At 45.7% G+C, this 26,013-nt stretch overlaps 1 protein-coding gene across 6 annotated transcripts in view; it reads left to right on the top strand.

The window, feature by feature from the left end:
• Window positions 1-26,013, top strand: part of GTF2IRD1 (GTF2I repeat domain containing 1) — a 173,118-nt gene that overhangs the window by 38,979 nt on the left and 108,126 nt on the right. For 3 of the 6 annotated variants that reach the window (XM_074974922.1, XM_074974920.1, XM_074974915.1), the window contains exon 1: window positions 23,995-24,516. The exons of 2 other annotated variants lie outside the window; for them this stretch is intronic. In XM_074974922.1, coding sequence (XP_074831023.1) covers window positions 24,508-24,516 — 9 coding nt within the window. In that variant the 5' untranslated portion in view covers window positions 23,995-24,507. Of the gene's footprint in view, window positions 1-23,994; window positions 24,517-26,013 lie in introns of those variants that run through there. One more of the 6 variants, XM_074974921.1, reaches the window with a different exon arrangement.

The raw sequence follows: 26,013 nt of genomic DNA, 5'->3' as shown, positions 1-26,013 counted from the left end.
ATCTGATACAGCTTCTTCATTTGTAATGCTAGTCACGCTGCAGCATGCAAAATACCTTTCCCTTTTTCTCTGCTAATAGCTTTTGATTGAGTTTTGGATGCAGTTTATAAACCAGTTACTGGTGATTTTTTTCTGCCAGTTCTACCGAGAAACCTATTTTAAACTGTGTCCAGTGCAGCTGTCTGATGTCATTTCAGGGTGCAAAAGGATGAGGGCGGAACATGCCAGGCTCTGAGGCCTTGGGACACCTGGAAACCAACCTGCTTTGATGATTTGGATCAGGCACAAAAGCATTTCTGCTCACCAGACTTGTTTTTAGCAGGCTGTTAGTAGAGACGTAGCCATCCCTTGTGTGGCTTTTTTGTGGGGGAGGGAGTGGGTGATGGATGTATCTCTTTTCCTTTCATCTGGGTGAAAAAAAGCTTTTGTCTGTAATTGTCAGTGTGAGTTCTCTCTGCCTGAGGAACAGATTCTTAAGTTATGTGAATCATGAGTAATTATTTACCTGTAGGGCTTCTGAACACAAGAGACATAGACCCCTTTTTAATTTTAAAGAAGTATGTGTAATGGAAAATTGCAGTTAGGATCTCCCTAACTGTGCAGAAAACAAGAAGCTTTTTATGTTGGCTCCTCGTACTAGAAAAGCAGGCTAGAATAAAGATTTACAGTGTTTGGGAGATTAAAGGCCCTTGTTACATTGTTCAAATACCACGAGATTAGTTTCCAAGGAGACAGATACCAGTTGTCATAGGCACCAGGAGGCCAGGAATTAGGATTGCGATTTTTTTTTTTTTTTTATCCTGATCACTCAAACAGTAGCTGAATGCTGTTAAAACTCTGGCTTTAAATAACATGAGTGTTAGCTTACATACCAAGAAACCAGACTCTGGAAACTTTTTTTCCCACCCCCCCTGGTTTCTTTTTGAGGAGTCTTGGCTTGAACTCTGCTCCACGAATGTAGTAAATCAACATTTAAAAAATAAAAATAGCCCCCTTTCCCCATGCCACTGAGAGTGTTAATTTCCCTTTTTGGTCTCTGTTGCCAGAGGAGTCACTCACCTTCCTCTTCCCTCCTCCCGCTTGCCTTGGTAAATTAAGAAATACAGCTCCATTTTAGAGCTAAAACACTCCTGATCCCCCCCTGACCCGCTTGCCCTTGCTCTGTGAACACGAAGTTACATAAATTAGCAGAGAGGTCACCCCTGGGGCATTTTCATTTTGTTCATCAATATGGGGGATGTGGGCTGGCAAAGAACTTGAGTTTCAAAACTGCACCCCACCTCTGAGCCATTAGCCAGTGTCTGGCTGTAATGCAGCAGAGAGCAGAGGCTTTTATTTTTCAAGCCCTGCAAAAGAGGAGACAAAATTCCTTTGACTGATACCAACGCTAGATACATTTTAATGTGGGACTTCATCCCAAAGGGGAAATAAACTAGAGCAAGAGTTGTCAATCTCGTCTATGACCTCCCATGTAGGCAGGAACTATCTAGGAACTCCTTCCTATTCAGAAATATGAGAAGGGCGGAGGGGTGCTTATCTCTAATTTGAGAACCCCTGAACCAGGAGCATTAGGTCCCAATCCCGTAAGGTGCTGGACAGCACCTCAACCCTGACTTCAGTGGGAGTTGAAGGCGCAGGATCAACCCTGGTCTTATTTACAACCAAATTTTGTGTAACAGTAGGTGGAAAAATAAGGGCGGCTGTTGGCCCTGGTAAAATATGGCACCTGTGAGTTTATTACTTAGGGGAGAAGCTGTTATTTCCAAGCTCAGTAGCAGGGTCTTTGTACTCCTGTTAAATACATTATATTACAAACTGTATGTGAGGGATAGGATTTGCTGCATCACTAATACAGAAGCACATTTCTCTGTAACCCACAGCACAATGCATCAAATTCTGCTTTCATTTACACCAATGTAAATCCGTGTCGTTTAGCTGAAGCCAGGGGGGTATTCGGGGATAACGCGCATGCAGAATTTGTCACTATATTTCTCAAAAAAATCTTTGTTTGAAAATTCCTCTTTCGGGAGCACATGGCTAACAAAAGCTTATCCCTGATGCCATACAATGAGCTGTTTGATCTGTCTGTGTTTCTGTTGCTGGTCTGTCCAGTTGTGCCTACACAAAACTGAAATACCTACCACTGTTGGTACCCCTGAAAGAGTCCTGTGACTTCTGAGGGTAACTTTTTTTTTTTCCTTTTCATGGTAGGTAGGTAATCATCTCTTGAGCTAGCTAGTGATAAACATTCCTGATTAGTGGTCAGAATGGTACAGGGAAAGGCAGCAAACCACAGGGAGATGGGATTAGTCACTTAGCACACGCTACTAATTTTAGTCTTCTGGACCCTTGGGTTCTGAGAAGAGCGATTTGAGTCCTTTCATCACTCCCTACTGTCAAACTATTTATTTTTATTTTTATTGCTCTCATGGTGGATGGGGCTGTAATACTGGACTTTGATATTGCTGGCAGTTTCTGTTACTAGGAAATGGGAAATGCCGTATTGTTTCCACCCCTCTAGGAATGACAGCAGAAATATATCCTCATTCCTATGATTAAATCTTACGGTTTGTAGATTCATTTTCCCCCTTCCTGGGGTGCATATAGGGTGGGTTAGAAGTGTAGGTGTCAGAAGAGGGAGCTTCACCACTATTGAACTTCAAAGTCTGGGGTTTATGATCTGAAACCTCCAAGATGCCAAAAGGAGGCAAAACTCTGGGGATTTTTCCTTTGAAATGAAAGGGTCGTGTGAATTCCCTGGGTCTGCCAAAAATAAAACCAGAACTCTCCTGCTGCAGAGCGTCTGCCTTTGGATTTTGATGAGGTGATGGAGCTGTGACATGAGAGAAGCCCCAAAGAACCTCTTGAGCAGCACGTATCGCAGGGGAATGAATCACATCACCTCCTTTGGCGAGAGCTGCAGTAGGAAAGGAGGCCAGGCACTTGCATAAGGAGTGGAGAGATCTCTAAATGAAAGTTGACTCATGAGAGTCAGCGCACTGTGTGTCTGTCGCTGAGGCTCAGCTAAGGCAGAAAGCTTCATTGTAAGAGAGTCCTCCTTGACCCTGAGAGTGCTTCAGGGCTCCAGCTGGTGAGCTGAAGGAGTATTCCACCCCACCCCGGCAGGTGGAACACCAGCAGGATTTATGTTTGGTACAAAACCCTTGTCTCTATTAAACCTTGTTATGATCCAGATCGTGGGGGAGGCAAGGGTTGCGCGGGCAATACAAAGTAGGAGCAATCGTCCCACTGGCTCAGATGTGGCACCAGTATTGTACATACAGATATAAAAGGGCTTTTCTCTGACGAGATTGCTATTCTGCTGTTTATCTTGGCCATGCGGTCTCATGGATAGTGGCAGGACTGGAAGACCTGGTTTCTGTTCCTGGCTCTGCCACTGACCTGCTGTGTGTGACCTTGGGCAAGACACTTCACATCACTTTCTCTTTGCACCCTGTTTATTTAGATTGTAAAGTTTCTGGGGGCAGGAAGCGTCACTGACTGTGTGTGTATATGTGTGTGTGTGTGTATGTAATATATATTACAACATCTAGCTCAGTGGGGTCCCATTAGAGCCTATAGGCACTGTCACAATGCAAATAATAAGTCTCTTGTTTCCCTCTCAGAAATACTTACCTTTTACACGTCTGAACTGGAGCTACAGAGAGCCTCCTGTTCTGGTCACCAGGGTGAGTCAGAAGAATGGCTCTACTTCTCCCTACAGCATCCTATAGTCCAACACCTGGTGACCCAACTTTAAACATTACAGTATCCCTGTGTGTGTTATGAAGGGGGGTGATGATGACATCAATATGTACTGATTGAACGCACAGAAGTGATTGGCCTGTTTCATTTCATTTAATGCTTTAGTCCTTGAGACAGATATTGTAAATTCAAATTTGAGATTGTAAATGATATGATTTTTATCTGTCATGAAGGGACTCCCATAGAAGCTAGTCAGCATGGCTACATCTGCTAGCGGCAGTAGTTAGTATTATTAATAAAGGTAGAGCCTAGCAGGGCCTGGTTGTGCCAGCTCTCTGCAGGCACATAATAAGACAGTCCCTGCCTCAAGAGGCAACACAGACAAACAGGGAATGAGAGGCTCAGAGAGGAGATGTGACATGCCCAAGGTCACCCAGCTGATCAGTGGCAGAGCCAGGACTAGACCCTAGATCTCCTGACTCCCAGTCCAGTGCAATATCCTGGGAGCCATGCCGCTTCTCACTGCGGATTGATGGGAAGTGCTCCCTTCTCTCCCAGATTCTACTCCCTGGGGAAGGCAGGGGTGATTAGGACTCCAGGCTAGGTCTCCAGCGTGGTGTTACTCCTCACTGCTGCGAGGCTGCCATAAAGATCCACTGCTGTCATTTAAATAGGGTATTGGTTTTGAAGCAAACTCTTAAAAACAGTTGCACCATAATTCAGAATGGTTTTTAAAAAAAGTAAAAATGTTTGTTTCTTCCTGTGAGCAGTCATTATTTTAATTTTACGTTTTCTACTGGTGGTGTAGCATGAAAACGGTGTAGAATTGGGCAAACACAGTACCTGCTATGTTTTGTGCCATTGTAATAACTCTGGGCAAAGGGTTATAATCTTCTGTGTCACATGCAACCCAATTGGCCTGCAAACATTTATAGTAGCTCCTGATAACCATCTTTTTAAACCCTCCCTGATTACATACATAAATAGGGGCCCAATTTTCAAACAAATCCCAGCCAATAAGAAAGCTCAGCTTCCATTTCTAGGCACCAAAATAAATGGTTGGATTTTCAACTTTTTTTTTTTTTTTTAAACCTGGCCATAAGGGCCTTGATGGGTGCTGCGTATTTTTGAAATCTGCCCCTAATATAGGTGCTTAAATGGCAGCTGAAGTATTTATGAAAACCTGGCCCCAGTTGTGGCTGCTGAGCACTTGAAAATCAGACCGTGAGCTCTTTGGAAAATCTGGCGCTTAGACCCTGATTACTTGCAATAGAGTCTCACGAGCTGGCTATCATGCTGTTCTGTCCTGACCCGGTTACAACACTGTGAAAACCGGTCATGTAGATGGCTATTATTTCAAGCTGTTTGCAGACTCAAGCAGACAAAACTGCATTGGTATATGGTCACTTGATGTTTTGAAGGGTGTTTTTTTTTTTTTTTTTTTTTTTTTTTTCCTTCCTGAAACCAGAGGGATAAAGTCTCAGCCTCTTTCAAAATGAAGGTTTATAGTCTGGAGTACAAGAGATGGTCACCAGGGAAAAGTGATGACTCGCTGAGCTGCTGTCTGCTGGCTCAATTCAGTCCTGATTCAGCCTCTGCTGGTCGTATAGATGGATCATCTCGCTTTCATTTTGAAACCTTGCTACTTCAAGGCAGAGTGGGTCAAGTTGTTGAGGGATTGAGTGTCAGGTGTCTCTATTATCTGTTTGAGCTACTAATGTCTTAGCTTTTTTAGATTAATCAGACCTGTAATATTCCTTTTGATTGTTTGTTTTTTTTGTGTGTGTAGCAGATCTTCTATTGTGCTTTTTATAATAAACATGTAACACATGGTTTTTGTGGGTGAATAAACTTGCACATTTTTGCTTCATTATAAAGCAGTGTTTTTTGTGGATAGGAATTTCCATATATTCCCCCAGGTCAGTTCTTTCCCCCCACGCTGTGCAGTTATCTTCCAGTTTACCTTAACAGATATGCCCTGTTTTTTAGAAGTACAATCTTCCTCCTTAGCTACAAACAGTTATAAACCAGCAGATTCTTATTTCTCCACAATTGAAAGATTGGTTTGCAAGTAGCACAGCAAAGCACTTAAGCAGGTGCTTAACTTGAAGTATGTGAGGGCGCGCATTGATGGAAGGTTAGCCACGCGCTTAAGTGCTTTGATGAATTGACCCATAGACTTTAAGCTCAGAAGGGACCATTATGATCATCTAGTCTGAGCTCTTGCACAACGCAGGCCATAGAATCTCACCCACCCGCTCCTATAACAAATCCCTAACCTATGTCTGAGCTATTGAAGTCCTCAAATCATGGTTTAAAGACCTCAAAGTGAAGAGAATCCTCCAGCAAGTGACCCATGCCCCACGCTGCAGAGGAAGGCAAAAACCCCCCAGAGCCTCTGCCAATCTGCCCTGGAGGAAAATTCCTTCCCGACCCCAAATATGATGATCAGCTAAACCCTGAGCATGTGGGCAAGACTCAGCAGCCAAACACCCAGGAAAGAATTCTCTGTAGTAACTCAGATCCCACCCCATCTAACATCCCATCATAGGCCATTGGGCATCTTTACTGCTAATAGTCAAAGATCAATTTAAATGCCAAAATTAGGATATCCCATCATACCATCCCTTCCATAAACTTATCAAGCTTTGTCTTGAAGCCAGATATGTCTTTTGCCCCCACTGCTCCCCTTGGAAGGCTGTTCCAGAACTTCACTCCTCTGATGGTTAGAAACCTTTGTCTAATTTCAAGTCTAAACTTCCTGATGGCTAGTTTATATCCATTTGTTCTTGTGTACACATTGGTACTGAGCTTAAATAATTCCTCTTCCTCCCTGGTATTTATCCCACTGATATATTTATGGAGAGCAATCATGTTTCCCCTCATTCTTCTTTTGGTTAGGTTAAACAAGCCAAGCTCTTTGAGTCTCCTTTCATGAGACACTCATGCACTCCATGATGCACTCCATGCACTCCATGCATCTGATGAAGTGGGTTCTAGCCCATGAAAGCTTATGCCCAAATAAATGTGTTAGTCTGTAAGGTGGCATAAGGACTCCTCGTTGTTTGTGCAGGTACGTGTGTGGGGCTCACAGCAGCGTGAAGTGGTTTGAGGTCAGTCTGTTTGCAAGCCACTTGGTTTCTTCAGTCCGCCCTCAGGTCTGCCAAAGAACTTAAGCAAGTTTGCATTAAAGTCAATGGGACTCAAGGACATGCTGAAAGTGGAGCTCAATCCAGGCCTCTGCAGTTATGTCTACACTGCAGGTAAACACCTGTGGCTGGCCCATGTCCGATGACATGGGCTTGCAGGGCTCAGGCTGTGGGGCTGTAAAATTAGGATGTAGACACTTGGGCTCAGACTGGGACCTTGCGAGGGGGGAAGGTCCCTGAAGCCCAGGCTCCAGCCCAAGCTGGAATGTCTACACCACCTCCTGAGCCCTGCGAGCCTGATTCAGCTGACCCGGGCCAGCTGTGGGTGTTTAATTGCAGTGTAGATGTAACCTGTGAGGAGGAAAGATAGGTTGGCCAGTCCTCAGGGTATGCACAGGGCTCTCTCCCACTGAGCACAGGTGCAGCACATGGACCCCATCAGGGCCAACACTAGCCCAAATGGCACCCTAGGTGAGGAGCGACTTTGGTGCCCCCCCCCTCTCCATTTGTTAAACTTTTGAATACCTTATTTTTATTGGATTTGGAGCCCATTTCATGACTTTGATGCACAATTTGCATGCATGACTTATCCCCATCATATAAGATAATAAATTTGCACGCTAGGCTCTGTCAGGCTGTATTTACAGAAAGTCTGGAAGGTTCCACAAGGTTCTACAGAGGTCCAGAACATTCTAGGAGGTTAGTGGAAAAATGAATCCAGCTATGCAATACCGGAAAAACGTTATTTCAAACCTTCTATTTTCCCCTTTTGCAGCGAACAACAAAAACAGCCCCCCGAGCCTAGCGCTCCCCAAGCCCGGCACCCCAGGCGGTCACCTGGGTTGCCTGCCCCTAAATCTGGCCCTTGTCTGTAAAAAGCACGAGACAAAGAGTGGCCAGGCCTGTGCTGCTGCGCGGTCTACAGAGCAAAAACAAAACCCGCAATGGCGAGTCGCGGAGCCCAGGTCTGCGGACTCAGGCTTGCGGGGTTCGTGCTGCGGGGCTAAAGATAGCTGTGTAGATGTCACAGCTCAGGCCGGAGCTCCCACCCCTCCCCTCAGGCTTCGCAGCTGAGCTCCGGCCGGAGCTGGAAAGTCTACACCGCAATTTTTAGTGCGGTAGGTGCACGCCCAAGTCTGTAGGCCTGGGCTCTGAGGCTCGCTGCCAGGGGCGGGATTTTTAGCTGTGTAGCGGTACTCAGGTTACTCTGGCCTGGCAGCTAAGATTGATGCCTCAGCAGAGAGCAGCTAGTTAAGCTCCTATTTTACGCTTAAGCACATGTCACCTGGGACATGTCCATTCTCCAACCCTGCCTGTGCCTCTTTTCAACCCTGAGCATTGGTGAGCAAGGGAGTGGGCTTCACCTTCCTGGGTGTCTCTCTCTCTCTCTCTCTCTCTCTCTCTGGACCCTATCATGACAGTATCTGAAGACCTAAGCCATTAGGCGAGGCCTCACGTTTTACGTAGGCCCAGCTGCAGCTGGAAATGGGGCTCTATGACTCTAGTATCCTGCCTGTGCATTGCTTAGACATGGCTGTGCATCATAAATCCCAGTGTATTCTTGGGATATACTACAGGTATGCTAGGAGTGCAGCATTTTCCACGCACCTTCGAACAATCCTAGACGCCACCTGCACTCCCCCACAACTCAGGTGTCTGCCCAGAACTTTTTAATAACAGTTGCCCTTCCCGGACTTATACCCAGGCTTGAGTGCTTGGATTCTGTTGTGATGGGGGTGTTAGAAATACCCGGGCTCAGTGGTGTGCCTAGTTTAAAACAAGTGTTCTTACAAGAAATTGGAACATTGGATACTGTTTAGTTTGGGTTCCCCTGGACAAAGATGTGTGGTGTGGCTGGTCTGTCCATTACCACTTGTGGGATCTGCAGCTCCTAACAGTGAGACGATATGTAAGAACGAGAAATACAGATGCATGGCTCATGAGTGACTGGTCTGCAGCTTTATTGTACAAGAAACTCTTTCTTGGTGACAGCAGTTTCCTGTCTGGGATATTCAGAGTATCCTTTCTCTGTGGTAATGGTACTTACAGTTCCCTATTTTCTTAATCCGTTAAAACCTGGTGGCTGTGTTAACTATCCAGACATTGCAGTGTTAGGCTTTGCTTACACTAGAAAGTTGGACTGCTTTAAGTTCTTTGCAACAGGCAGGGCCTGTCCTTTTGTTCTGTGTCTTTGTGGCGCCTAGCACAATGGGGGCCGGGTCCATGACTAGAGCTCCAACGTGCTAAGGTAATACAAATAATAAATGTACAACTCCCCCAATATGGAGGCAGTTATACCAGTATAAAAAGGTTTATACCAGCTGATATAAGGCACCTCAGTACAATTATACTGGTAAAAAAGCAGATCCCCCAAGCCAAAATAATTGCACCGGTACAACTGTCAAGCGTAGAGCAGGCTTTAGAAAATGTGGGTAACAAAAGAATATAAAGTGCAAATGTCGTCCGGAGTTGAAAGGTCCATGGCGTGCTGGGAATTTGCCCATCTTACACAAATAGGGTAGAGTATGGTGAGATTTTTATCTTTTGCAAGAGCACCTGATTTGTTCTTTACTTGTTTTCTAAGTGGGTTTAAACTGTGCTGAGTGAGGTTTGAAATGGATTATCTGGAAAAGCAGAACTCTGACTATAATGCCTACGGATATTTTCGTTTTCTCACAAGCATGTAGGTGAGGAACTTTCCAACAGGTGCTTAGGTTTTGTTTGTGCTGTCTGTAAAAGAAAACAAAGATAAGTGTCTTGCTGTTCCGCTGAATATTACCCAGTGAAAAGAACAAAGAGGGGTTGAGGAAAGACAAACAGACTTCAAGAGCCACAAGTTCTGTGACTCAGATAGGTTAGTTTATTCAGTGGTGAATACTCTGAATTAGGCATAAGGGATTACATTTCAGTTGGAACATCCCAGGAAGGTTCAGGGATCTTTTCGAATCACTGGGCCATGCCAGACCTTTTGTTATCTAACTTGTTCGCAGGTCAGCCTGTGAGGGACTGGTAATATTTTCATGTTTTAAAGTCCTTTCACCACAGTCACTGTTTAAAACGATTGTTTGGCCCAGTTGTTCTGCCTCCAGAGAAATGCAATGTGCTCGGCAGGAACTGATGCTGCTGCTTCCTTTGCTGGGCAGCGGAGTAATAGCAACAAGCCGGGGCCAGTTATTTGGTTACCACACTGCTATATCAATGGTGCGCTGTCAACCATCCAGTAACGAATTTCTGTGGCTTGTCTGGGTTGTGGTGTTCCAGCACTTGTTCGTGGAGTCAAGTTCATTTGCATCCATCAGCTTTACTGATACCCACGTTTGCTTAAGTGATTAGAAAAGCCACAGCTTGAGACCAGACCAAGTCTGGTCTCCAATACTCCACTTCTTATTGGTCAATTTTATATGGTTTCCTCAAGAGACTCCAGTTGGTTTGGTGCCTCGTTGTTATATTAGCTAGCTAATGGCCGTGTGTGGTCTGTGAAGAATGTATGTTGAAACTTCCAATGATTGGTAGGTGACCTAAAATACATTCAGAATTAATTTAACCCTAGGGGCTAAATTCTTCTCTCTGGGCTTGTGTTCGCTGCAGTGTTAACTCAAGGTATAACTTGAGTGTTGTCCTTAACCTTGCTTCCATAGACACACGAATCTGTGGCTCAGCATAAGTGGTGCTTTAAACTCCGGCTAGCTGGCCCCTGGGTGGGTATGAGTTTGAAGCACCACTGTCTGAGGACACTGAAGCTAGTACTGCGGTGGGGAAGCAGCTAACACAAGTGCTTCGTGCAGATCCAGCATTTTCCTGCAGTGTGGGTGCTCTCGCTGACGCTCTGCTCACTCGAGGCATTAACTGAAGCGTAGAGAACTCTGCAGTGAAGATGTGCCCCCAGAAGCAAAAAGAACTCAGAATGGGTTATTTTTTTAAAAGTGCCTTGATTTTTTTCCTTTAAGTCAGCCTCAAAGACCTGGCTCAGGACTTTTGAACGTCTGAAGTTGGCAATGCTGCAGTTACCCAGTCTGGGGCTGACAAGCTGGAAAGTGATGGAGGACCACAAATGATCAGGATCTCCTTTGAAACAAACTGTAAGGCAGGGCTGGATTTAGGGGCAGGTGACTGAGGTGACTGCCTGGGGTGCCAGGCTTGGGGGGCGCTAGGCTCGGGGTGCTGTTTTTGTCATTACCATGAATAAATACAGATTTACAGATCCTAGCGTGCAAATGTATCATCTTATGAGACAAGGATAAATCATGCATCCAAATCATGCATCGAAGTCTTGAAATGGGCTACAAATGCAATAAAAAATAAGGTATTTATGAGTTTAACAAATGGAGTTGGGGGTGCTGAAGATGCTCCTCTCGTGGGGCGCCATTTGGTCTAAGGCCGGCCCTGCTGTGAGGGCTTGGGAGTTCGCATTGTCTCTGTTAGATCACTAAGAAAAGGCCTTAAAACTGGGACATGCAGATGAGGTGGCAGAGCATGGAACCCTTTACTGTAGCCATAGGGGCGCTTTTACCCACCCCTTTCAAGGATCGATCTCCAAGAACTTGCGAGAGAGGCATGTAGGTCTCCCTGCTGGCAGGCATGCCTCTGCGCTGCATAACGTGTGCCTCGACCAGGTGTCAGAGTGGTGGTGGTGGTGGCAAAGCTTTTTTCCAGAAATGGCTTTGATCTGCACGTTGAGCAACAAAAACAACGGAAAATCTGACTGGATGGGAGCACTGGGTGGGTGTGTGTGTGTGTACACACACAGACACACACACACAGAGTTTTTGCACTTTGCTCTGTTTTTTTTTGTCTGTGGCTTGTGGGTCCCCACCCTTTATGCATCAACATGAGCAGTAACTAACCCCATCATTTGGAGAGGAAGGGCGTGGTCCTGTTTTTTCAAGCCCCCATTCTGACTCTTCCTTCCACGGCTGCTCTCACCACTGCAGCAGCTGGTGTGTGGGGCAGGAGGGTAAAACACATAAGAACATCAGAACGGCCATACTGGGTCAGATCAATGGTCCCTCTAGCCCAGTATCCTGTCTTCCAACAGTGGCCAGTCCCAGATGCTTCAGAGAGAATGAACAGAACAGGTAAGTATCAAGTCATCCATCTCCTGTCATCCAGTTCCAGCTTCTGGCAGTTAGAGGCGTAGGGACACCCGGAGCATGGGGCTGCATCTCTGATGATCTTGGCTCAGAGCCATTGATAGGCTTATCTTCCATGAACTTATCTAATTCTCTTTTGAATCCAGTTATAGTTTTTGACCGTGACAACATCCCCCGGCAATGAGTTCCACAGGTTGATCGTGTGTTTTGTGTGAAGCAGTGCTTCCTTTTGTTTTTAAACCTGCTGCTGCCTATTCATTTCATTGGGTGACCCATGGTTCTTGTGTTTATGTGAAGGGATAAATAACACTTTCACTTTCTCCACAACATGCATGATTTTATGGACCTCCATCATACCCCCCTTAGTAGGGTGACCAGATATCCCATTTTTAAAGGGACAGTCCCGTTTTTGGGGACTTTTTCATATATATGCATCAGTTACTCCCCACCCCCTGTCCCGTTTTTTCACAGTTGCTATCTGGTCACCCTACCCTAAGTCATCTCTTTTCCAAGCTGAAAACAGGAAGGGCCTAGTCAAGGCTGCCTTGGTGTGCAGGTGTGTATGGAAAATAGGGTAGCCTACTGGAGCATGTTCCCAAGAACGTCCAGAGCTGGAGCTGCTGTTGGCATGTTCAAGGGTGGGACTTGTGGCTAGGGCTGTGGTTAGCACTGTCCCTGAGCCAGTTGTCCCACTTTTCTTGGGGCCTCATGCCAAATCCGTGGAAGGACTCCCATTGACATCAGTGGATTTTTGGATCAGGGTTTTGTAGATTGTACCTATTCTTGGTAGGAATTAGGTGTGCAGGGCCAACATTAGCATGCTACTTGGATATATTTTTTGCATGCTCTTCTCTGTGGTGCGCCCCCCCCCCCCCGGGACAAGTATCAAGTTGCTCCTGAATGTGACCCAAGGTTTCCTTTATGGCTGAAGGCAGCCAGCTTCCAGTTGCACCAAAGGAGGGTTAGAATACAGTGGGAAAACTGGTAAGAAGTAAAGAAATCTGTTAAGTGAAGCCCAATATATTTCATATAACAGGTGCCACTTAAGCACAGCTGCAGTGTTCCCAATTTGAACGATATTTGGTGCATTGCTTAAAGTCCCAGCTCCTGGAGGCATGTGATTAGGTGAGAATCTCAGCTCTCATTTTCAAAAAAAAGTTTCTAGCCCTCATTGTGAAGAAAATCTTGAAAATGTGACTTGAGTGCCTCTTAAAGGCTCAGAAACCAAAGGCAAATAGAAAGAGCCCAGCGTTTATTATATATTTAAAATCCCAGGATTTCTAAGGCAATCTCAATATTTTATGTGGCCTAACTTGTGATTTTTTTTTTTTTTTTTTTGGCAAGACTACCATTGTTTACAGGAGGAGACTCGTTAAAATTTCGTACCAGAAAGTTTCCCATTCAAGAGTTCATCCTGCCTGTGAATATATTAGAGCTGGTGGGGAAAAAAGTGAGCAATTTTTCATAGTAAAATTTATATTTGGAAAATTTCAAGCAACTCAGCTGTACAGAGAGAGCGAGCAATCAGCTCAGAGTCTGCTTTTCAGAAGTGCTGAGCACCCACAGCTCTCCTTAACTGCAAATCAGGCTCTTACAGTTTACAGAGTCCTGTTTAGTTAGACTTCAGAAGATTCCACATTTTGGATGCATCCCCAAGGTTGGGCACTGTACAGCAGAGGACTGGAGTCCGGGACTCCAGGCTGTGGAGCTGACTCGCTTTGTAACCTTGGGCAAGTCACTTCACTTCTATGTGCTGCCTCTGTTTGTCCTCCTGCCGTACTCTGTCTTGTCTGTTTAGATTGCATGCTCTTTGGGGCAGGGACTGTTTCTCACTATATACCTGCACACGTACTACGTTATAAGTCATTGTCGTCCGTTGTCTTTTTCCTCCCTCTTCTGTTCGCTGCTTGTCCTTTTACCTTCCCTCCTTCATGTCACAAGCCCTTTACTTTTGTTGATAAGCCCAACTCAAGGTCCCTTCCAGCTTGATGGCTGCTCTCTTCAAATCACACTTTCCCGGAGGAGGGCTGGACTGGGTCAGAGGTGCTCTAGCATGCATTACCTGCTGCTGAACCAAGGGGCGCCTGTGAGCATGTGGGATTTGAACTTGAAAGTGCAGCTGTGATGCACTTTCAGCACTGACAGCTATATGAATCAAGTTCCCAAGCTCCTCTGTAATGCTGCTTTTTGTAAATGTCCCTTTCACGTAGACCCCAGTCCAGCAAGGTACCGAAGCAGATGTCTAACTTTCTAGCATGTGAGCGGTCCCATTGAATTCAGTGCACTCATGTGCATTGTCGAATGTGCCACTCAGAGACCACAGGGATGGGCGCAGTGTAAGAACCTGACTAGATAGATCGTTGTGCCTAAAGCATTGTATGTGCTAAGTTCTTAGAACTTAGGTTGTAATTAGTTGGCTGTGCAGTAACTAAAACCGTGGCATGGTCAACCAGTTTAATTTGTAAACAATGCAATGACTGTGGAAAAGAGGCCAATCAAACAAAAAAGGAAATTGAGAATGTAAAGTACCCACATGCCCTGCATATCTGTTCCCCCTCCGACTCTGAGGTTGTTCTGAAAGATAATTTGATTGCAGCATGATGTGAATTTGTATATGTACGCAGAGCTAAGCATACATCTATATATTATACGCTGGTATGAAAGTTAATTGCATGCTAGCCATAAACTTGTGCCATTTTGTGGTGGAGACGTGGTGACTGTTCAAAATGGTGGCAACTGCATGTTACTGGTTCCCCAGCTCTCAACAGCTGTGTGGTGAGGGCCAGTTTCTGGCCTGACTGAAATCTATAGGAGTTTTGCTACTGACTACAGCGGGCCCAGGATTTGGCCTTTAACTGCTGCCTTGCTGTACTTCAGAGTTCAAAGGAAGCCTTTGTAATAAGATTTCCATGGTCACTAAATAGAGAATTGACCATTTTTTTTAAAGCTTGGTTGAAATTGATTTTTTTCCCTCCTCTTTGATTAACCAGCAACTTGAGCTTGATTTTTAAGACTGAGTTAAAACATGTGGTCTTGTTCTGATTCAGACTGTACTCTCACCTGAGCTATCTCTCTGGAGCTTTCATAGCACGAGGGACCAGTTACTTCCTGCAGAAATATTTCAAAGGGGTCTGCTTTGTATTAGCATTAGAGAAGATCTTTAATGCAGTTAAAATTCCCAGGCAAAAAAAATTTAAGATGCAGTTGAATTGGGAAATAGATATCAATTCAATTAAAAACGGCATTATTAAAATTGTAGTGACAGCATTTTAAAAAAAAAAGGGTGGGGGGTGAATTTGGAGTTCACTTTCCGCAAAAGGTTTCAGATCCCTGCCTATACCCTCCTTCTCCTGTGATATGTAAGTGAGATCTGGACCTTTATAGAGGCATGGTGTATATGAATAGCTTTATATATTTTGGAGGGTGTGTATCTTAGGTACCAATGTGGCCCCCATCATCGCAGTATCTGAGTGCCTTGCAATCATTACTGGCTTTATTATCGCAACGCCCCTTTGTGGTAGGGCAGTGCTATTATTCCCATTTTACAGTTGGGAACTGAGGTCCTTATTGGAGATATCAAGAAGGGATCACTGTTTGGCAGTGTGGTGTTTGGTTTTACAGGGAAAGAAGTTTGACGTTCTAGCTGGGTAAGAGTTCAGTTTGTTTGACTTTGAATTTCTTGCTTTTGAGATATGTTTATATAACTCCAGAGTTCTACTAACTTTGTTGTAATTTAACGGATATCCGTTTACAGTCCTAACTGTGTCTTTGAGGAAGTTTTTGGGATGGGAATTTTCTTTTTGTTTTCTGTTATTGTTTCTAAATGATTTAAAATATTGACTGTGTGTGTGTGAAAACGTGTAGATGGTTATTTCTGCGAGCAACACTAGTGTGTTCTAGTTATACACATGGTGTAAAGATGATGCATGCTGTTCGATGAAATGCCAGACTCCCCACTATTCACATCATCTGGCAGAATTTGTAACTTTAATCTGGAGAAGTTTGGGCTTTACAAACTCTGAGTGAAATTAACCAGTACAAGGCCCTCAATATAGGATGTAAGTGGTGATTAATTGGTGGATAGCTCTTATGCTGGCTCTCTGCTTGGGGTGGTTTTCATTCTCTGGGACCACAACAGTTCGCCAGTGTAGCTTTGAAGCTCCACCGGGCCATGAGCCAAGTTTATAATCCTTGCCAGACTTTATCAAGTCAGGTGACAAGAGACTGTCTGTTATAGGTTGAAACATCTGTAAGGGATGGACTCCTAACATGTGCACCTTGCCGTCAGAAAAACACTCCGACAGAATTCACTGGATCTGGTTTAGGATGCAGGAATGCAACCAACCCAAGTCATTTCTGAGGGATAGCTTTAGGGGAGAATAAAAAACTGGGACTTTTTTCCAAAATAAAATGGCAACGTTTTCAAAGACCTGTATTTCCAAAATGCCCATGTCTGATCAACCTCTAACTTCCTTTTTTTAAAAGGGGGAAAAAGATCAAATCTGCCCTCACTAGATTAACACTTGACAAACTTAAGGCAGAGAAGATTTTCCCCCCCCCCTTGGAAAGTTGGGATAAGGGAGTGGCCACTCTCAGGCTCAGAATGGAACACCAAACTGCTGCTATTTATTATTTATGATAGCGCCGAGGAGTCCCAGTCGTGGACAAGGCCCCGTTGCGCGAGACATGGTACAAACACACAGCAAAGAGATGGCCCCTGTTCCCAGTCTAAGTAAGCGCGACACTTTCTACTGCTTCACTAAAGATGCTGTACAGTTGTAAGCTACAGTCTTAACAATGGAGGGACAGATTCATTGTTACTCCCTTTGATCCATCTAAGCGGGTGGGAGGAGGCCTCTATGCCAGGAGCAGAGCCAGTCTTCTGCCCCTACAGAGGCTTATAGGGGCCATTGCAGCAGTGTGAAAGTAGGATAGCTGTTAGGCTGCCCTAATCTGTGCTGGGGGTCAGAACCACCCCCCAGCATCCCTTGGAGTGAGGATGCTTAAGCCCCTTCTCCCTTGTCCCTGCTCTGGGGCCGTTGCCAGCACCGGGATGAGCTATGGTGGCATGATGATATACTATTCACTTGGTATCTATGCAGTGCCAGCAGCTACTGTCCAGAAGATGGGGAATAAAAGGGGAATAGAGTGGATCAAACTAACAGGAAGAGAGTCCGAATTCCATCCTAGGAAGGTCTGGGCTTCTTTGTACATGGCTGCTTTTTTCACTAACTAATGAGTTTTATGCAAAAGCTGGAGGAAGTGACCTCCTGTGGTTTAGGCCACTGCTGGCCAGAATCTCTCACCTGGCAAGACAAGACTTGCCAGGGATATGGAAGAAATACGCAAGCTCCAAAATGAAAAGGCTCATTCCAGTGCTGTGAGGTCTGTGGAGTGATGGTCCCATTCCCATCCCCTATGCTGGTGGTAGATCATTATGGCAAGCTTCATTTATTGCCAAGAAGTCACAAGGCAAAAAAAACCATAGTTGACGAGAGATCTAGGAAAATACTTTTGGCAAGAGGGTGAATGGAACATCACCTTTCTCTGAAAAACTCTGTTCTTAGCTATTTGTGCTTTCAAACTTTTGAAAATCCTCAGCTGCTGTTGAACCGGGAGGGAAAAGCTGTCTGGAAGGGATGGATGTTTTAAGAGAGTAAACTCACTGAATGTTAAGTCTCACCAAATGAGGGTCAATCCATCCTCATCATCGTATCCACTCATTATACTCCACACCTGAACATAGCCTTTATATGAACAAAATACCCTCATATCTCAATGTCTGTACTTTGCCCTGTTAACCTTTCCCCCCGAATTGGGGATATTGCGGATTATGTATTCCTTATGCCATCCAATCTTAAACTTAACTTTGCACCCCTTGATAATCTGTACGTTATTCCCTGATAACCAGAAACTTCCATGCTTAAACTCTGTACTGTTTTTTGTTTTGTTTTGTTTTTTATTTAAACATCTTAATAAAATTTTGTGTGCGCCTGTTCCTGCTGATCAGGTTTCCGGGGCAGAGCAGCTGGTCACACTTTTGGTGAACTGTATATGACTACATCTGTAGATATAGGCCACCAGGGATTTTGGGAACTCCTCTCAGCTCATAAACAGAAGAGATGCAAATAATTCTTAATGGACCCAGAGGGGTTTTATAGGAGGTGGTTGTGTTGCATAACAGCAGAGGCAGATCATTCAGAATGGCTGAAGCACGACCCCTAAAGCAGCACAAGACTGTCTCTGAGGAGGGGGACACACCATTAGACCATTTCTGTGGATGGGGACACTTATTCCCAGCTTGTTTTCTAGGGCTGCTGGAATTTTCACAGAGGGGGCAGAAATGAAGGAAGGGTGTAGGATGAAGGGCCAGTTTGTTGCCTTAGGTTTACAATGAATATTTTTCTATAGCTGCTGTCATCCAGAAACAACATACAGACTAGGCGCCTACAGCCTAATGTATGGGATAGATACACCCATTGGCTTGTCCCTGCTTCAAAGAGCTGACACCCAGCCTTTCAGGCTGATTTAGACTCCTAAATGAATGGAAGTTAGGAGCCAAAATACCTCTGTAGAGCTGTGCCCGACTGTCTTTCTCGAATATGTGCATGCAGAGCCTCGCTCAGTGTGCCCCGATCCCCAGTCAGGTCTCCTAGATGCTTCCACAATGGAAACAACAAATAACCTCTGTAGGAGCAGCGGGGACTCGGCACCTGGGAAAACCGGGACGCTTGTGTAATTGAGAAGCGTGGAGTATGCTGAATCCAACAGAAAGGCAAAAGGAGGGTGGGGCTGGGAAGTCCTAGGGATGTCGGGGAGCACATTTTTCACTGCAAAACAGGCCTGGGGGAAGTAACTGGTTAATCAGTAAAAAGAAAAGGAGGACCTGTGACACCTTAGAGACTAACAAATTTATTTGAGCATAAGCTTTCGTGAGCTGTAGCTCACTTCATCGGATGCATTCAGTGGAGAATCCAATAAAGTGAGCTGTAGCTCACGAAAGCTTATGCTCAAATAAATTTGTTAGTCTCTAAGGTGCCACAAGTCCCCCTTTTCTCTTTGCGGATACAGACTAACACGGCTGCTACTCTGAAACCTGGTTAATCAGTGTGTTTTTCATTTTGTTTTTATGGCAAACATGCATCATATTCTTACAAGGGCAGCAGGCTTGGCAACACCTGGGGAAAAGGGACGGAATTAAACGGTCTTGGGGTATTTGGTTATAAATTCCTGCCTTGCAAAGGCTGTGTTTCCTTGGAGCTAGCCCTAACTAGTGTAAGAATGGTTTACCCCAGTTTTTCCACAGATTACTTTCTCTTTGATTAGACAAACAGCTTCAAGCTGCAAGTCTTAATTTGATTTGAACAAGCCTGTCGCCTGCCAGAAAGTTTTTTATTTTTCTTTCTAAACCTGCTGCCAGCGCTATACGTGACCATTCATGATTAAAAGCTTTACGGAGATATAATATTTTTCTTCGGTATTAGAAGTCTGGTTTCATTACTTGGGTCATGTTATGATCTTGTTTAAATTATACCCCCATTTCCCATTAGGTAGTCAGGTGAAGGGAATTTGCTTTTGGTACGGATCTCCTGTCGAGCCAGAATAACCAAACAATGGTTTGGCTGCTGAGTCTGCTGCCGATCACCCTGCCAAGGTTGTGTTGTTGTTGTCTTATGCTCCTCTGTGCATCTGCTTGTCTGGATTCCCCCTTTTGTCTTTTGACTTATACTGAGAGTGGAAGCTATTTGGTCCAGCAACCATCTTCTTGTTTTGTACAGCACCTAGCACTGTGGGGTCCTTGGTCCATGACTGGGCCTCCTGGGAGCTAAAGCAATACAAATAAATCCTCCTCCTCTTCCCCCCACCACCACACGGGGGGTTCTGTGCAATCTGTGTGAGAAAGAAGGTAGCAAAATAAGGCCCTGATTCAGGAAAACACTCAAGCATGCGCTTAACTTTGAAGAGGTGCTTAAATCCCTTGGAACACATCCATTCCCGAATTGGAGACTTATCTACATGGGGTGGTAGTGTGCATTACAAATCACATCCCTCTGGTGTGCTCTAACATGCTGCACGCTAACTGCCCCGCATAAACCTTGCTAATGCGCTCTAAAAGGTACCTAGTTTTGTTACTTAGAATGCACCAGCAGGGTTCATACAGCGCAGTTAGGCCACAGCATGTTAGTGTGCTTTGCACATCACAGCCGTCTGGCGTGCTTTGCCCTGCTGTGTAGGCAAGTCCTGTATTTCTAACTTTTTGGGACCTGGTCTTGTTCCCATTGAAGTCAGTGGCAAAACTCCCATTAACTTTAGTGGTGTAGGGTCAGGCCCCCAGTGCACTGCCCATTATGACCAGGGTTGTCAATCCTCTGGAAAACTAGACTGTCTTGAGTTTTCTTACTATTTTGAAATAGAGGAGGCATACGGTGCAGTGAATGGCCAGGGACTGAGAGGCAAAGCATTTGGGCTTAATATCTAGTTCTGCCACTGTCTTGCTGTAAAGTATTATCATTATTGATCTATTATCTAGCTTGAGCCCCAGTCTGGATTTTTTTTTTTTTTTCATCAACCAGAACAGATGCATCTGAACTTTGCCCACATGGTACCAAGTTGCCAGGAGCCCAAAGGCTGTACCTTAATGGCGTGGAATGTTGTTGTGACCCGTCTACAATGTTCCCCCTTAATTCAAGAGGCCACAAGATAGATGGAGGTGGAACATTGTCTGCTGGGACCTCTGCAAACCTCCCCTCTCTGTTAAAGACAAGGTTGCACAGCAGAGCTGATTTTCCCAGAGATTGAAACAAATCATTTAAATTTTTCATCCTTAATGCTGCCTGCCTGCCTGAAAAAGGTTTGACCTTGCCGTTAGGTGCCCTGTACGGACGTGTTCTGGGAAATGGCAGACTTCATTAAGATCACTGGTAACCTGTGGTTCCAGAGTGACAATAGATGATCCTGACCCAAAAGACTGGCTAGTGTGCTTTGCTAGCCTGGGTCACTGAGATCCTTTGCAGCTCAGCAGCAGGGGCATCACCAAGGAGGGTGTGTGTGTTTTTTTTTTTTTTGTTTTTTAAGTTCTTGTTTTATTTTACAAAGTCATTGAGCTAATAAGCTCTTTTCCCAGAGCATCCTGGGGAAAAACAAAACCCAGCCATCGGCTTGCACTGGGCACTCAGCAATTGTTAAGAAATGTCAGATGGTTTTAAGAGGATTTTTCTGGGTCAGGGTTGGCATAGCACAGCAGAGCTGCTGGAGCAGCCTTGATGATAGCTCTGCCTTTCAAGACGAGGGAGGAAGCTCTTTGCCCTTCCGCCTTGTGCCAGAAAGGCACCATCCCTCTGCCATCCTGTTCGCAGGCATTTCTTCTCTCTCCCTCTGCCGGGAAGTCCTTTAACTTTTCAAATGGGGTCATCAACGTTCTGGTCCAATTTCAAGCTGAGCGCAGCTGTTCTTGTGAAACCCGAAGAAAATCCTTTGCTACGAGAGAAAGTGATTCCAAGACACAGTGTCTAATGCTTTCTTTTCCGGGCAACCAGAACAAACCTCTGGCTCTGGAGAGCAAGGGTACCCTTCTATTTAACTGTAGCCCTCTTGAAGTACAGTGAGAGCTGATTCCCAAGAGAGGGGCAGGGTATAGTAGCGTCACCACACCGCGAGGTCAGCACTGAAGAATAAAGTGATTGTTAAGGGTTGTGTAGAGAAGGAATTAAAAAGATTGACTGCTCCCCTCTGAGCTGTGCAGCAGCAGCTTGTGCTGTGGTGGACCTGATCCCAGCTAGTCAAGTTGCTGCCTCTGGGTGGAATGGATTTACCATTGCTCCAGCTAGCTTCAGACAAAGAATCCCAGCCTGGGGGATTTTCTCTTACTGTGACTGCAGTACTGGCAAGCAGCCTTGGAGAATGGGACAGATTCCTGTCTGCCTCTTTGCAGAGTGTGGTAAAGACACCGTGTGTGCATTAACAATCCACTTATGGGAAGAGCTGGCATGGAGGTCTCTGCAACAGAATGCAGATGTAATTCATAAAATGCAGTCGTTCTCTTTTATCTAATAAAGAATTGCTTCCACCCTCATTAACTTATTTCATGCACAAGTAACAGCCAGCCTCTGCATGGCTGAGTGCACGTGCATCCTTCCTGTGGGATCGTCAGTGACAGGGTAATCCTCCTCTACCACCACGCAGTCTGAATTTGCACTTAATCACCAGAGAACTCTCAGGTGTCAATAACCTGACCTCCAATGCCAGACTCTGCTTATGGCTACCTGCTTGCAAATCCAGAACCAGTGAGTTTATTTTGCATTTATACTGGTGTAAACGAGAGTAGAACCTGGACTTCGGTTTTTATCCTCCCTTTCCTGGCCCGTACTTAAATTGCGGATGGCTTCTTTCGTAAACTGCAGCCCCTTCCTTAGAGTCTTGTGTCAGCGTCTGTTCTCTGATCTTGTCCCCCCGCCCCCCCCCCCCCAATGTTCTTTCAGCTGGCCCTCTCCCTTTGGAGATAGCTGCCTTCTTTAGAGCTCTCACCAGCTCGCGCATGCTGTCTTATTCAGACTCTGGATGGATCTGAAATGCAAAGAGCTGGCTGCAGAATTCGGCCAGAGCTCTCTTCAGGGCATGAGAGGAAGGCTGGGCTGGTGCCCTCTTGTTTCAGCACCTGAGAATCACACCCAGCCCCTCACAGGTACAAAGGGCCAAATTCATCTCTGTGCCAGTGTGAGGACAGGAAGGAGACAGCCTGTTCTAAGGCTGTGAGAAGCCAGTGCAGCCCCTAGCCCAGGCTAACTTGCACCCTTGCTTTCATGCTACCTATGGCCAGGCAGGGGCATGGTGTTGCCAAGGTGTAAGAGTGCCCTGGCTAGAGCATCCTTTCACCCCCTGTTGCACCCCTACCCCCGGAACTCCTGGAGAGGTAGCACAGAGTCGGTGGAGTGGGCCTGCTCACTGGTGGTGGCCCAGGGGCTTGGGTCTGGCCAGCACCTGCCCTACCACCATTGGTGGGAAAGGGTCATAGCATGACTCTGAATCTGGCCCTACAGCTCCCATCCTTGAGGAGGGCTTCCTAGCAGAGGAGTTGGGATTGACTGGCTCATTGCTGGCCGCTAGCCTCCTTTTCTCCTGCAGTTTATTGTAAAGGCCTGGCGCCGGTCAGCAGGCTTTGTGAGGGCTTTCTTGTGCTCTCCCCAAAACTTACGGGCTGCCAGTCCCACCGCTCAGCCATTGCTTGGCTGCAGCAGCTATGTTCCGTGGTGAAAGGCACCTCTTAGTCTTCCCACTGGCTCAGATGTGGTCAGTGACTGAGGAGAGGAGCATGTGGAGACAGGTAACATGGGTTGCTGGCCACTAAGGGCCACTAGACACCTTTCTTGTGGGATGTCTCTCAGGGGGTGTCTGAAACACCATTCTAGCAATGAAAGGCTTTTCCTTCAGTCAGCCCCATCCCAGCACTCCAAACAAGTCTCCTTTTTTTTGTCTCTTTTCGGTTCCCTTTCAGGGTGAGATTGGTCCCAGGGCCTGCAGGGAAACAATCAGGTTTCTGCTGTTGGCTGCCCCCGAGTTCCTGCCTTCTGCGGTTATTGTCTGGGTAGCAAATCGAGTTAAGTACAGCTAGCTTCATTCTTATTCCTCAGGCGGGCGCACCGAGGCTCAGCTGGTTTTCTAATCTTGCTTCATTAGAAATTCTCGGCCCCCCCTTTTATCTGCTTGCAGCTTCAAGCACATGATTTACAATCTGGTTTGAATGGCTCAGAATCATTACTGCCTAATTTGCCACCCTTTATTTGTGAAATTAAAGCCCGGAAGCATCTCATTGCCCCATCTGAAAGATTTGGTGGAAGGGCTGTAGCTGACCACACATTTCCTCCACAGGAAACACTATCTACAGTGGTTCCTTAACAGTGGGGAAGGGCCAGCGGAGAGGGGGCTGTGCAGAGAGATGCCGGCCTCAGCATGTTGCTGGATGAATGAACTGAAGACAAATTCCCTGACCTTTATTTTTGTTTAGGAGGGGTGGGTGTGGACTCCATTTGGACCAGTGAGGGGGTCGGCTGGGACTGGTATGGACAGTAGGAAGACAGAACACCTTGCTTTGCATGTGAGCCTCGTGTGATATGGCCATGGTACTACTGAGGGGTTCAGTTGTTTGCAAAGCACTTTGAGACCCTTGCACGAAAGACACTATCGGAATGCATGGTGCTGCGCTTGGTATTGTCTAGCGATCGTTGTCGCCAGCACAGGAGTGGAAAGTAGCTGGCTCCGGATGCAGCAGGACTCAGTCGAGGGCATGGCTGGTAGAGATTGAAAGGAGATTTCAAGGGGCTGAGTAGGATTTGAGGGGCTGAGTAGGCTCCTGGCTCTGTGTTGGGGAGGTGTACCTCGAGGGAAAAGGGGAAGGTTTACAGCAAAGAGCTCTACAGTTTTCAGCAAGTCAGGCTGGAGAGCAAATACTTCAGAAGCACTGGATGCAGCTCTTTTTGCATAGACAGAAGCGTGGGAGGAGAAGGGGAAAGAAGCACAGAAAGATGGAGCGGAGTACAAGGAAGAGCTGAGGTTTTAAAGCAGCGCAGATGCATGCGGTAAATATTCCAGCGAACAAGGCAGGGCAAGGGGCGGAGCAAGGGAGCGGTGTTTAGTGTCAATTGTGATTGATCTATTGATGCATTTAAGCAGCGTTTTTCATAAATCAGCATGCCGTTGTATCCTTTTGACAGGCTAGTCCTCCTGTTCTGAGCTACAGCTTTCCAGACGGGAGGAAAATTAGCTAAAGGAAATCACTTGTGTTTGGCAAAAACTGACGCTGGCTGAGAAGGGCCAAAAGTTTGTGTGCTACAAGGGTGGGTCTTTGACCTAACGCTGCCGCTACAGGTGTTTTACCGTTGACTCCAGGAGGAGCAGAGAGGCCAGCTGCTGAATGCTTTTGAAAAATCTCACCTAAATTGGTGTGTTTTGTATTACAGTGGCACCTAAAGACCCAAACCGAGATTGCTAGCCACTGTACATACACATGGCAAGTCTTTGCCCGGCACAGCTTACAGCATAAATAGACAAAACAAACAAATGTTGGGAGAAAGGAAGGATTGTTATATATTGCTCTGATTTTAAAAAAGCACCTTATGACCTATTTTGTCTGCTCTTTCTGTAAACTGTGAATCAAGTATTATTTATTTGTGTCCTGTTGGCACCTGGGATTTCCAGTCATGGCCCAGGACCCCAATGCGCTAGGTGCTGTAGTAACATAGAAGAAACAGAGTAGACCTGCCCCAAAGAGCCTACAATCTAAGTGTAAGTCAAGAGACAACAAGTGGCTAAAGGCAGACAGATAAAGGAGCATAGAGTGTGGAGTATACGCTGAAATACAGTAAGACATGATGCAATTTTTATGTATGGGACCAAATTTGCTGCTGGTATAAATTGGTCCAATTCTGTTGACTTCCATGATGCTAGGCCAGTTTACATCAGCAGAGAATAGAGGTCATATGACTTACAGGTCATTACTGGCAATTTAAGAGTGAATGAAACACTCTCTCGCATGGCAGAGGAGGTCTCCAGGCATATCCTGCTTTCTTCCTGTAATAGCTTCCAAATGCTGACCCCCAGAACACTCGTTTCAATAGCACTGCATTTACAGCGTAATAATAGAAGGGAGCTCATAATAGGCTTATAATCACCAGGAGTCTTTTTTTTTTTTTTTTTTTTTATAGTTCGGTACTGAAAAGGTAACAAGGGGCCAGGATGAAAAGAAGAGGCTTAAAAAAGAAAAAGTTCCTGATGCTGCTTTTCTGATGCCCCTTTTGGGAGAGGAAATGGCTTTGAAATTTTAAACGGTTGGGCCACTGAGAGAAGGGGAGAAGGCACAGCAGCCTGGCTGCCATTACAGCACATGCCAGCCACTGTCAGCGCTGAAGGTTTTAGTAGTGTTTCCCCTAGAGCTGCGCTTAGTTTTGAAAACTCTGTGCTGGGACCATGTGGGTTCAGAAACATACACGGGGCTGAAGGGGAGTCGAGGAGGATGTGAGATGTAAGAATGTGTAAAACCAGGCAATCAAGCAGTACTGTGGGGGAATATAGATTTA

Source organism: Natator depressus, chromosome 17 (assembly GCF_965152275.1).
Source record: "Natator depressus isolate rNatDep1 chromosome 17, rNatDep2.hap1, whole genome shotgun sequence".
In the NCBI taxonomy this organism is placed as follows: Eukaryota; Metazoa; Chordata; order Testudines; family Cheloniidae; genus Natator; species Natator depressus.
This window is presented reverse-complemented; position numbering and strand designations above follow the sequence as displayed.